The 12500-nt window shown below is 48.6% G+C and overlaps 1 protein-coding gene across 2 annotated transcripts in view; it reads left to right on the top strand.

Annotated features, from left to right (window-relative positions):
- spint2 (serine peptidase inhibitor, Kunitz type, 2) overlaps window positions 1-1811 on the top strand; it is a 29215-nt gene extending 27404 nt beyond the window's left edge. For both annotated transcript variants that reach the window (XM_080006859.1, XM_080006858.1), the window contains one exon: window positions 656-1811. In XM_080006859.1, coding sequence (XP_079862985.1) covers window positions 656-746 — 91 coding nt within the window. In that variant the 3' untranslated portion in view covers window positions 747-1811. The remainder of the gene's footprint in view (window positions 1-655) is intronic.
- Window positions 1812-12500: the final 10689 nt, after the last annotated feature.

Genomic DNA, 12500 nt, shown 5'->3' with positions numbered 1-12500 from the left:
CCACTCAAACCAGAACCACCAGGACCAGAGCCACTCGAGCCAGAACCACCAAGACCAGAACCACTAGAACCAGAACCACTAGAACCAGAAACACTGGACCAGAATCACCAGAACCACCAGGACCAGAACCATTAGAACCACTAGAACCAGACCCACTTGAACCAAAGCCACCAGGACCAGAACCAGAACAAGACCTATAAATGCAACCAGAATCAGGACCAGGACCAGAACCACCAGGACCAGAACCACTCGAACCAGAACCACCAGGAGCAGAACCACTAGAACCAGAACCACTAGAACCAGAAACACTGGACCAGAATCACCAGAACCACCAGAACCACTAAAACCAGAACCACCAGGACCAGAGCCAACAGGACCAGAGCCATCAGGACCAAAGCCACCAGGACCAGAACTACTAGAACCAGAACAAGACCTATAAATACAACTAGAATCGGGACCAGAACCACTAGAACCAGAACCACCAGAACCACTAGAACCAGAACCAGGACCATGAGAACCAGAACCACTAGAACCACTAGAACCACCAGGACAAGAACCACTTGAACTAGAACCAGAACTAGAACCATAAGAACCAGAACGCCCACAGCATGTTCTGGTCATGTTGTAACTTCCTCAATCTCCTGTTTCTCCTCAGCGACAAAGAGGAGCTGCTCCCGGACCCAGAGGAGCAGGGCTCCGTGGAGTCTCTGTCCGTCCCCGGGAGCCCCACCCCACCCAAGCCCTAGGACCCCTGGGTTCACTAGGACCCGGGGGCCCCACCCCACCCAAGCCCTAGGACCCCTGGGTTCACTAGGACCCGGGGGCCCCAGAGCTTAGTGCCGGGTCTGTTTGGTTTTTCTGTTCGTTCTCTGGTGACGGGTTGAGCCTCAGTGCAGGGACCTCTTTTGTCCCCGGACCTCTGATTTAGCCACAGTGGGTGTTTCTGCTTGTGAACTTTAAGTTCATTTTAGGTTTCACTTTTTAACTCTTGACTGGCTTTAAACTCTGAGAAAACAAAAACTTTTGCCCAGAGTTAAAGGGATTCTGCTGTTTTTTGGAGAACGTCCCAAAAAGCTGGATTTTCCCTTAAGGAAGCTGTGGCGGTCATCAGGGTGGGCGGGGCCTATCCCCAGCCTCCGGCTTTGAATTGAATTTCTCCAAATGGATTTGTTTTATGAATTACATCCAAAAAAATGTCCGTGTAATTCTTTGAGTTTGTATGAAATCCTCTCTTTTGTGTCAAAACTTTATTGGTATAAATTCAGTTTTTGCGCAAATTACATTTTCCAAATGAAGTTAAATCCGTTTATTCCAGCGTGTTTCGGGCTTTCCAACGATAATTCATCTTTTTCTTTCAAATGAAGTAAAATGTCGCCTCCTAACCTCCTCTCACAGTTCTACTTCCAGAATTTATTTCAGGGGATATGTGAAGATTATTGTTTGGAAGTTAGTTAAGAAAAATAAATATCATCAACTTGAGATCATTCTTTTACTCAAACAACCTGAGCAGGTGATGTATGTTTTTAGTAGAAGTTAGAATCTGTCCAAGCAGATTCAACTCAGATGAAGGATTAAAGTGAGGAGCGTTTTGAAGCATCGTTTAACATTTAACCTCTTTGTGGGTTATAAAATGTTATTATATGTTATTATATGTTATTATATGTTAATCAGACTCTTAGTACTTATTATGTTTAAACAGTTACATCATTTTACTTTAACACTGACTCTGTAGAGACTAAATATATGGAACTAAAGATTTTCCAACCCTTTCAATGTTTCCTCAAATAAAACTGGATTATTTTAACCTCAAACCAGCTGTGTTCATTTCCTGTCTCTCTCCACTGCTCTCATATAAAGTCATAAATAGCCAAAAAAAGATGAAAATGTCAAATTTGACTGAGTTCTGCTGTCTGTCTGACCAGCAGGGGGCAGCAGACACCCTGCATGCAGCTGTCTGTCTGACAAGCAGGGGGCAGCAGACACCCTGCATGCAGCTGTCTGTCTGACCAGCAGGGGGCAGCAGACACCCTGCATGCAGCCGTCTGTCTGACCAGTCTGGATCGATAAAGGAAGGATCTATTAAGTCTTGTGAATAGATCCATCAATCCAGTCTCCCGTGTCCGGTTTGAGGTGTCTGTAGTGTCAGTGTCCAGTCTAAGTCAATCCAACAGCAGCTCTAAGCTCTGCTAAAAAGAAGCTTCATATAAAACACATTTACATTGATCAAACTCTTTACCAAAACATTTCTATGTCGTTTTAACTCATGTTTCTATGGAAAAAGCGGCTTTGTCACATCCAGCTGAAAATAAAAATCCCGTGCGGTGGATTTGTACCATTAGGCGTGGTGTGCGGTAGATGCCTTGCACAGAGGGGAAATGGCAGCCGATGGCGCACTCTGCTGTCTTCACCTTCCTCCCTGGGGCCTTGGATCAGCAGCGAGCAGCCTCCGTACCAGGCGGCGGAGCAGCCTCCGTACCAGGCGGCGGAGCAGCCTCCGTACCAGGCGGCGGAGCAGCCTCCGTACCAGGCGGCGGAGCAGCCTCCGTACCAGGCGGCGGAGCAGCCAGAGAGGATGCTCTCAAGGCTGCACCTCTGGAAGTTGGTGAGAGTTGTTACAGCCATAACAAACTTCTTGAGGCTCCTCAGGAAGTATCGAGGCTTCTGGGAAGCTTTACTGCTGAGTCTGATAGACCGCACCAGGTGAGGTCATCTTTGAACACACAACAACTTGAAGCAGGAGACTCTCTCCACTTCAGCTACTCTAAGCCCCCCCCCCCAGAAGTCCACTATCGTCTCCTTAGTTTTGTTGACGCTGACAGAGATGTTTTTGGAGGCCTGGAGGACTCGCAACCCCACACCCTGCAATTTTAACTGTAATTAACAGCAGCAAATATTGACACTGGGATCCGGGGGGCCGTGGCGCTGGTGGGTTGGTGTGGGGGTGTGGTTGGCCGGGGGGGGTGTGACCGGGTGGCCCCCTGCCACCTGGGTTGGGGTCCTGGCAGCTTTCCCCTGGTGCTGGTTGGTTTCTGGCCCGCTGCCTGCTGCTCCGGGGGCCCCTTGGAGGCTGCTCGCCTTCGTAGGTGTGAGTTGGGGTGCGGGAGGCAGCTGTAGGCCGTTGCTCCCGCTGCGTGGCTTCTCTGCAGCGGGAGCCAGTGTGGTGGAGGGGCCACATATCTGGCTGTCTGTGGGCTTTGATAGTTAATTGTTTCCTTATTTGATTTTATTGATTTCATGTCATTTTATCTCCTATTTTGAACTTTATTTTACCTTTTATTGACAAGTGTTTTAGCTATAAATGCTGTAAAAACTTTTATTACATTTATTTCTAAGGTCATTGTATTTTTATGTTTACCCCTAAGTAACTGCTTTAGGTCACTGTAAGAGTAGAACCACAGTCACAGATACATGATTGACTAATAATGCCTCAAAACTGGTTTTACTTAAATTAAACATTAGTTTCTCTCAACTAAAATAAAAGAGTGATGCCCAAACAAGATGATTATCAATTCTTAAATATTAACATAGAGATAACGCTACAACCAAAACATGGTAAGATGGTTCTCCAAAGAGGGGTTGTGTGAAATAAAATGCTCTGCTCTTGTCGTCCCACAGCTCGTCCACAGGACAGAGTTGTTGCAGCAGTTGTTGATGATTAAAGAATGAATAAAGAGTCATTGCAGGTTGACAAGTTCAACTCCACTTGCAACTAACTCTGACCTAGATGCAATGGAACAAAATCTCTGGGGCAAATTGAGAAAAAGGATTGCGTAGCTTTTGTGATAAAGCACAACTAATTTACAAAGCACCTGCAAATGATGGAGTGCACTGGTGTTATTTGCACACATTTAAATCTCCCAACAGGGTCCCCCAGTGTGTCTCCCCGTTACGCCTCTGTTTGTGTCTGATTGCAAAATCCCTGTTGCATGTTACACGTATCCCATTGGGGGTTCCCCTGTGCATTACGCCCAACCCTGGGAGGCGCTGGACCATTTCCATTATTTTCAAATCCCAATGTTGACAGGGATGCTTATTGATTGTGCCGCTGCCCGTTTTTTTTTTCTTTTTCTTTTTTCAATTGCCCTTATTCACTTTGCCGTGTGGATCTTTGTCTCTATTGTGATCTGACACCACAAAACAAGGGCAAATTGCACTCAGCAGAAAAACGTTATGGGCGTGCCAAGCCTGCAGGTTGAAAAAAAACAAACAAAAAACGAGAGAGGTTGATGTCCTGGCACCATGTTGCTACAGGGGGGTAGTCAATCAGGCAGATGTTGCACGGTCTTCTTTGACACAGGGACAATGGTGGTCTGTTTGAAGCAGGTGGGGACTACAGACTGGTTCAGGGAGAGATTGAATATGGAGGTGAATATCACTAGGCTGGGCATCACTACCTCCCTTCTCCTAAAATGCGACCATCCTACGGCGCATCAGAACCGGAAGGGGCATCTGCCCTGCCTGTAGTGTCCAGTCTTGTGTTCAGTTTAGTGACCAGTCTGTCCGGTGTGTAGTGTCCAGTCTGTCAAGTTTTGAGTGTCCCGGCTGTCCAGTCTGTCCAGTCACATGTCCAGTCATTCACCATGGGTGCAGGGAGACCAGGGAGTCTTGGAATCTATGGAAGAACAGCAATTGCACAGGGACACACAACTACGGTTGTTTAGGAATGGCCTTCTATCTTCCTGTTCCCCTCCTACTCACTTCCTGTCTATTTCATTATTACATCCATCCCTGTTTCACCGGCAGGTCATCGATCTGCAGACGTGGCAGATGATTCTGGTGCGGAAACCTTTAAACCTCATCCACCCAACTCCAACTGCCCCTACCATCCTACTGCTGGAGGACTCCACTGAGACCGCTCTTCTCACTGTGAGGCTCTCCATTCTGTGATGGAGGCTCTCCTTGTTGTTATGAAGGCTCTCCTCGTTGTGATGGAGGCCCTCCTTGTTGTGATGGAGGCCCTCCTTGTTGTGATGTAGGCTCTCCTCGTTGTGATGGAGGCCCTCCTTGTTGTGATGGAGGCTCTCCTCGTTGTGATGGAGGCTCTCCTTGTTGAGATGGAGGCCCTCCTCATTGTCATGGAGGCTCTCCTCGTTGTGATGGAGGCCCTCCTTGTTGTGATGGAGGCTCTCCTCGTTGGGATGGAGGCCCTCCTTGTTGTCATGGAGGCCCTCCTCATTGTGATGCAGGCTCTACTCGTTGTGATGGAGGCTTTCCTTGTTTCCTGTCCGTGTCCTGGCTCCAGTCCGTATTCAAGGTCCCATCCATCCCGAGTTTTCACGAGTGCCCCACGAGTATGCCGATCTGAGGGAGGTCTTCAGCAAGAGACGGGCCACCACGCTTCAGCCCCATCGGTCCTATGACTGCGCCATCGACCTTCTGCCTGGCACCTGCCCTCCTCGAGGACGGCTCTTCTCTCTCTCTGCCCCTGAGACTACAGCCATGGAGGAGTACATCCGGCGGGCGCAGGTTTTTTCTTCGTGGGTAAGAAAGATGGCGGCCTGCGTCCCTGCATTGATTACCGTGGCCTGAACAAGATCACGGTCAAGAATCGCTACCCCCTTCCTCTCATGTCCACATCTTTCGAGCAACTGCAAGGCGCCACCATCTTCACCAAACTCGATCTTCGAAACGCATACAATCTCGTCCGTGTCCACGAGGGGGATGAGTGGAAGACCGCCTTCAACACACCTACCGGCCATTATGAATACATGGTCATGCCTTTTGGATTGGCCAATGCTCCCGCTGTCTTCCAGGCCTTTGTAAACGACGTCCTCCGTGAGTTTCTCAACCGCTCCGTGTTCGTCTACATCGATGACATCCTCATCTTCTCCAGGACCCTTCCCGAACACATACAGCATGTGAGACAGGTCCTTCACCGCCTGCTCGCCAATGGCCTCTATGTGAAACTGGAAAAGAGTGAGTTCCACGCCACCACCGTTCAGTTCCTGGGGTTTGTCATCACCGAGGGTCACGTCCAGATGGATCCTGCCAAGACCGAGGCCGTCCGGGACTGGCCACCACCCACCTCGGTCAAACAGGTGCAGCGCTTCCTCGGGTTTGCCAATTTTTACAGGCGATTCATTCGGGGTTTTAGTACTGTGGCGGCTCCCCTCACCACCCTCACTAGGACATCCACAGCCCGCTTCGCGTGGACTGCGGAGGCTGAGGGGGCGTTCAGGGCTCTCAAGACGCGGTTCACCGCTGCCCCTGTCCTGGCCACACCAGAGCCTACCCTACCCTTCGTGGTGGAGGTGGATGCTTCCGGGAGTGGGGGCCGTTTTGTCCCAAAGGACTCACGACAAGAAGCTCCATCCATGTGCTTTCTTCTCCCGTCGCCTCACCCCAGCGGAACGGAACTATGACAAAGGGAACTGAGAGCTACTGGCAGTCAAACTGGCATTGGAGGAGTGGCGGCACTGGCTGGAGGGGGCCCAACACCCATTTGTCGTCTGGACCGACCACAAGAACCTGACATACATTCAGGACGCCAAACGCCTCAACTCCCATCAAGCCCGATGGGCCTTGTTCTTCAATCGGTTCAACTTCATGCTGTCGTATCGTCCCGGGTCCAAGAACCTCAAGCCCGACGCTCTCTCCAGACAGTTCGACCCTCCTGAGCTGGTTGAACTCCCCGGGCCCATTCTCCAGAGCTCCCGCATCTTGGCTCCGGTCCGCTGGGGAATCGAGACGCAGGTCCGGCAGGCCCAAAGGAGGGAGGCGGATCCCGGCAACGGGCCCCCGGGTCACCTGTTTGTCCCGAAGGCTGTCCGATCCCAAGTCCTGCAATGGGGGCATTCATCCCGCCTCACTGGCCACCCGGGGATGTCCAGGACCCTCGAGTTCCTCCGCAGGCGTTTCTGGTGACCTACCATGGATCAGGATGTCCGGTCCTTCGTCGCTGCCTGCACCATCTGCACCCAGAACAAGAACCCCCGGTCACGTCCCATGGGGCTGCTGCATCCCCTTCCCATCCCCAGTCGGCCCTGGTCACACCTCTCAGTGGACTTCATCACCGGCCTTCCACCGTCTCGGGGCCACACCGTCATCTTTCATCGTTGTCTACCGGTTCTCCAAGGCCTGCCGCTTTATTGCTCTGCCCAAGCTCCCCTCAGCTCTGGAAACTGCTGAGCTCATGCTGCAGCACGTTTTCGGGGTGTTCGGCCTGCCCCTGGACGTGGTGTCAGACCGGGGTCCGCAGTTTGCATCCCGGTTCTGGAAAGCGCCACGATATGTTGGGCCCTTCAAGATCGTGCGGCGGGTCAATCCTGCCGCATACCGTCTTCTGCTCCCCAGGTCCATGAGGATAAACCCCACCTTCCACGTGTCGCGGCTCCGACCGGTGGTCACCAGCACCTTGGCGCCCACCACGAGGCCTCCTCCGCCGCCTCGCATCATCGACGGTCGGCCCGCCTACACGGTCCGCCGGCTCCTGGACTCCCGCCGGGTCCGTGGGGCCCTGCAATACCTGGTACTGGGAGGGTTAGGGGCCGGAGAAGGGCTCCTGGGTTCGGGCCCGGGATATCCTGGACCCCTCCCTGATCCAGGATTTCCGCCGTCGCCACCCAACACTCCCTGGAGGAACTCCCAGGACCCCCCCGTTCCTGGACGGGGGGGTCCTGTCAGGGTTCGCCCAGGTCCTACCGGCATCGTCCACTAGATGCCGCCAGTACTGCCTTTTCAAGGTTGCTCTGCTTCACCTATTTCTGTTCCTGATCACCCTGCCTCATTAGATGATATGTTTCACCTGTGTCTCGTTTGGTCGTCCCTATTTAGACCCTGTCGTTTGTGTCCTCGGGCGCTCAGTCTTGAGTTTGTCTAACCTCATGACAACGCTCTTGTTCCAAGCTCCCGAGACTTATTTGTTTTTGCCCAGTTTTTTGTACTTGTTTGGAGTAAACCTCTATTTTTGCCACCTCGCCTCTGCCTTGTTCTCTGCACCTGGGTTCACTCAGCATACCTCCTAACATTGTTGTGATGGAGGCTCTCTTCCTTCTGCTCTTGAAAGTCTCCTGGTTGCATGGTACCAGGTCTCATGGATCCCTGTCAAGATCCTGGTGTCCCTCAAAGCTTCTTGTTGATGTGACCTCCACCCATGGCTTCACTGCCGTGGGAATAAAATAAAATAAAATAAAATAAAATACTATCTGTACTGCTGTTATGTACACAAACCACTGTAAGACGACTGTGAAACTACTATAAAACAACTGTGAAACTACTATAAAACTACAGTCAAACGACTAAAAAGCGACTGTAAAACTGCTATAAAACTACTATGAAACTACTATGAAGCTACGACGAAAACTACTGTAAGAAAATGATGAAAAAAACTGTAAAAATACTATAAAACGACAGTAAAGCTACAATAAAATGACTAAAAAATGACTGGAAAACAACTATAAAACGACGAAAAAACTACTATGAAACTACTGTGAAAGTACTATGAAGCTACAACTAAAAATGCGATAAAAATACTGTTGGACGACTGTGAAACTACAATCAAAGGACTTTAAAACTACTGGAAAACAACTGTAAACCTACTATTACCCGACCACAAAACTACAGACCAATGAAACTACTGTTAAACTACTAAAATAAGACTATAAAACAAAGCCTAAATTACAATAAAATGAGTGTAAAACCACTATGGAAGACTGTAAAACGACTGTAAAATTGCTGTAAAACAACTATAAAACTACTGTAAAACTACTGTTAAACTACTGTAAAACTACTTTAAAACTATTACCCTTAGTACTGTACTGCACTGAAACTGTTCTGTCCACAAAAAGTTCATTTGATGGAAATCTGACGCCAACAGAATATCCTAGACATGTGTGTGTCAGTGTGTCAGTGTGTGTGTGTGTGTGTGTGTGTGTGTGTGGTCATCTGGTTTCCATCCAGATCCTAAAGGGAATCTTAGCCTGAAACACACACACACACACACACACACACACACACACACACACACACACACACACATACACACACACACACACATACACACACACACATATACAAACACTCATACACACTCATACACACACACACACACACACATACACACACACATACACACACACACATATACAAACACTCATACACACTCATACACACACATACACATACACATATACACTCACACACACTCATACACACACTTACGTTACAGCCGCTGTCAGACGGTGAAAGATGCTTAGAATTCCTCTGACATGACTTCATTTATGTGTGTCCCAGCAGCTCAGATCACTCCTCTCCTCCTTCATCACCCCTGCCTCCTCCTCCTCCTCTAGTGGTATGACAGGCAGACAGGCAGGCAGGCAGACAGGCAGACAGACAGACAGACAGACAGACAGACAGTAAATATTTATTATTTATTACCAATGTAATATTTAATTAATCAACTTTAATTTGCATTTAATATGCTCTGGTTCCAGTCACACTCAGTGGAGAGAAAGGGAGAGAGAGACAGGAAGAGAGAGACAGGGAGAGAGAGAGAGACAGGGAGAGAGAGCGACAGGGAGAGAGACAGGGAGGGAGAGAGAGACAGGGAGAGAGAGAGAGACAGGGAGAGAGAGAGACAGGGAGAGAGACAGGGAGAGAGAGAGAGAGAGACAGGGAGAGAGAGACAGGGAGAGAGACAGGGAGAGAGAGAGAGAGAGACAGGGAGAGAGAGAGACAGGGAGAGAGAGACTGACCTTGTCTAAAATTAAAAGCAGTTGTGGAGAGATTTTCCCACGACATTGATGGACTCTCTTTCCCTCTCTCTGTGTGTATATAAGGATAGATAAAGATATGGACATATATGTAAGTATAGATACATACTGTATATGTATATGTAGATATATATGTATATATATAAATGTGTATATATATATATATATATATATATATATATATATATATGCAGGACGACAGACAGACAGACAGACAGACAGGCAGGCAGACTGATAAAAGGCCACATGATATTTTCCGTCTAACGGCTCGGCCAATCAGCTTGCAACTCACCTGGTTCCCTGGGCGACAGCCGCCCTGTCATTACAACGCCGGCGGTTACCATAGCAACGCAGATACACCTGCAGGACGGTTGTCAGGAAAGTCATCACATGTCGTCCCTGTGCACACACACACCATTATACAGGGAGACAGGTCTGTCTGCCTGTCTGTCTCTCTGTCTCGGTAATAACTGATCTGTCTGTAGATGAACGGTGCCTATTACGCTAAATCTTGTGGTCATAAACCTGTGTGTGTGTGAAGGTGTTAGATAGTCCGTAGAGTAGTTTACAGGTGTTAGTCCGTAGAGTAGTTTACAGGTGTTAGTCCGTAGAGTAGTTTACAGGTGTTAGTCCGTAGAGTAGTTTACAGGTGTTAGTCCGTAGAGTAGTTTACAGGTGTTAGTCCGTGGAGTAGTTTACAGGTGTTAGTCCGTAGAGTAGTTTACAGGTGTTAGTCCGTAGAGTAGTTTACAGGTGTTAGTCCGTAGAGTAGTTTACAGGTGTTAGTCCGTAGAGTAGTTTACAGGTGTTAGTCCGTGGAGTAGTTTACAGGTGTTAGTCCGTAGAGTAGTTTACAGGTGTTAGTCCGTAGAGTAGTTTACAGGTGTTAGTCCGTAGAGTAGTTTACGGGTGTTAGTCTGTGGAGTAGTTTACAGGTGTATGTCTGTGGAGTAGTTTACAGGTGTTAGTCTGTGGAGTAGTTTACAGGTGTTAGTTTGTAGAGTAGTTTACAGGTGTTAGTCCGTAGAGTAGTTTACGGGTGTTAGTCTGTGGAGTAGTTTACAGGTGTATGTCTGTGGAGTAGTTTACAGGTGTTAGTCCGTAGAGTAGTTTACAGGTGTTAGTCCGTGGAGTAGTTTACAGGTGTTAGTCCGTGGAGTAGTTTACAGGTGTTAGTCCGTAGAGTAGTTTACAGGTGTTAGTCCGTAGAGTAGTTTACAGGTGTTAGTCCGTAGAGTAGTTTACAGGTGTTAGTCCGTAGAGTAGTTTACAGGTGTTAGTCCGTGGAGTAGTTTACAGGTGTTAGTCCGTAGAGTAGTTTACAGGTGTTAGTCCGTAGAGTAGTTTACAGGTGTTAGTCCGTAGAGTAGTTTACAGGTGTTAGTCCGTAGAGTAGTTTACAGGTGTTAGTCCGTGGAGTAGTTTACAGGTGTTAGTCCGTAGAGTAGTTTACAGGTGTTAGTCCGTAGAGTAGTTTACAGGTGTTAGTCCGTAGAGTAGTTTACGGGTGTTAGTCTGTGGAGTAGTTTACAGGTGTATGTCTGTGGAGTAGTTTACAGGTGTTAGTCTGTGGAGTAGTTTACAGGTGTTAGTTTGTAGAGTAGTTTACAGGTGTTAGTCCGTAGAGTAGTTTACGGGTGTTAGTCTGTGGAGTAGTTTACAGGTGTATGTCTGTGGAGTAGTTTACAGGTGTTAATCCGTAGAGTAGTTTACAGGTGTTAGTCCGTGGAGTAGTTTACAGGTGTTAGTCCGTGGAGTAGTTTACAGGTGTTAGTCCGTAGAGTAGTTTACAGGTGTTAGTCCGTAGAGTAGTTTACAGGTGTTAGTCCGTAGAGTAGTTTACAGGTGTTAGTCCGTGGAGTAGTTTACAGGTGTTAGTCCGTAGAGTAGTTTACAGGTGTTAGTCTGTGGAGTAGTTTACAGGTGTTAGTCCGTAGAGTAGTTTACAGGTGTTAGTCCGTAGAGTAGTTTACAGGTGTTAGTCCGTAGAGTAGTTTACAGGTGTTAGTCCGTAGAGTAGTTTACACACATACACACACACACACACACACACACACATATATACACACACACACACACACACATATATATACACACACACACACGCTGTGTACAGCTGACCTCTGACCTCTGGTTTCCTACTAGTTTTACGGCTTTGTTAATTTCCTTTTCCCCTCCATCATTCTCCCCCTCTCTCTCCACCTCTCTTTGTCTCCCCCTCTCTCCATCTCTCTCTTTGTCTCCCCCTCTCTTTGTCTCCACCTCTCTCTTTGTCTCCCCCTCTCTCCATCTCTCTCTTTGTCTCCCTCTCTCTTTGTCTCCCCCTCTCTCCACCTCTCTCTTTGTCTCCCCCTCTCTCTTTGTCTCCCCCTCTCTCCATCTCTCTCTTTGTCTCCCCCTCTCTTTGTCTCCCCCTCTCTCCATCTCTCTCTTTGTCTCCCTCTCTCTTTGTCTCCCCCTCTCTCCACCTCTCTCTTTGTCTCCACCTCTCTCTTTGTCTCCCCCTCTCTCCATCTCTCTCTTTGTCTCCCTCTCTCTTTGTCTCCCCCTCTCTCCACCTCTCTCTTTGTCTCCCCCTCTCTCCATCTCTCTCTTTGTCTCCCCCTCTCTCTCCATCTCTCTCTTTGTCTCCACCTCTCTCTTTGTCTCCCCCTCTCTCCACCTCTCTCTTTGTCTCCCCCTCTCTCCACCTCTCTCTTTTTCTCCCCCTCTCTCCACCTCTCTCTTTGTCTCCCCCTCTCTCTCCACCTCTCTTTGTCTCCCCCTCTGAGTGCACGTGGCGCAGTGCAT

Source organism: Zeus faber (genome assembly GCF_960531495.2).
Source record: "Zeus faber genome assembly, chromosome: 9".
NCBI classification, from domain to species: domain Eukaryota; kingdom Metazoa; phylum Chordata; class Actinopteri; order Zeiformes; family Zeidae; genus Zeus; species Zeus faber.
This window is presented reverse-complemented; position numbering and strand designations above follow the sequence as displayed.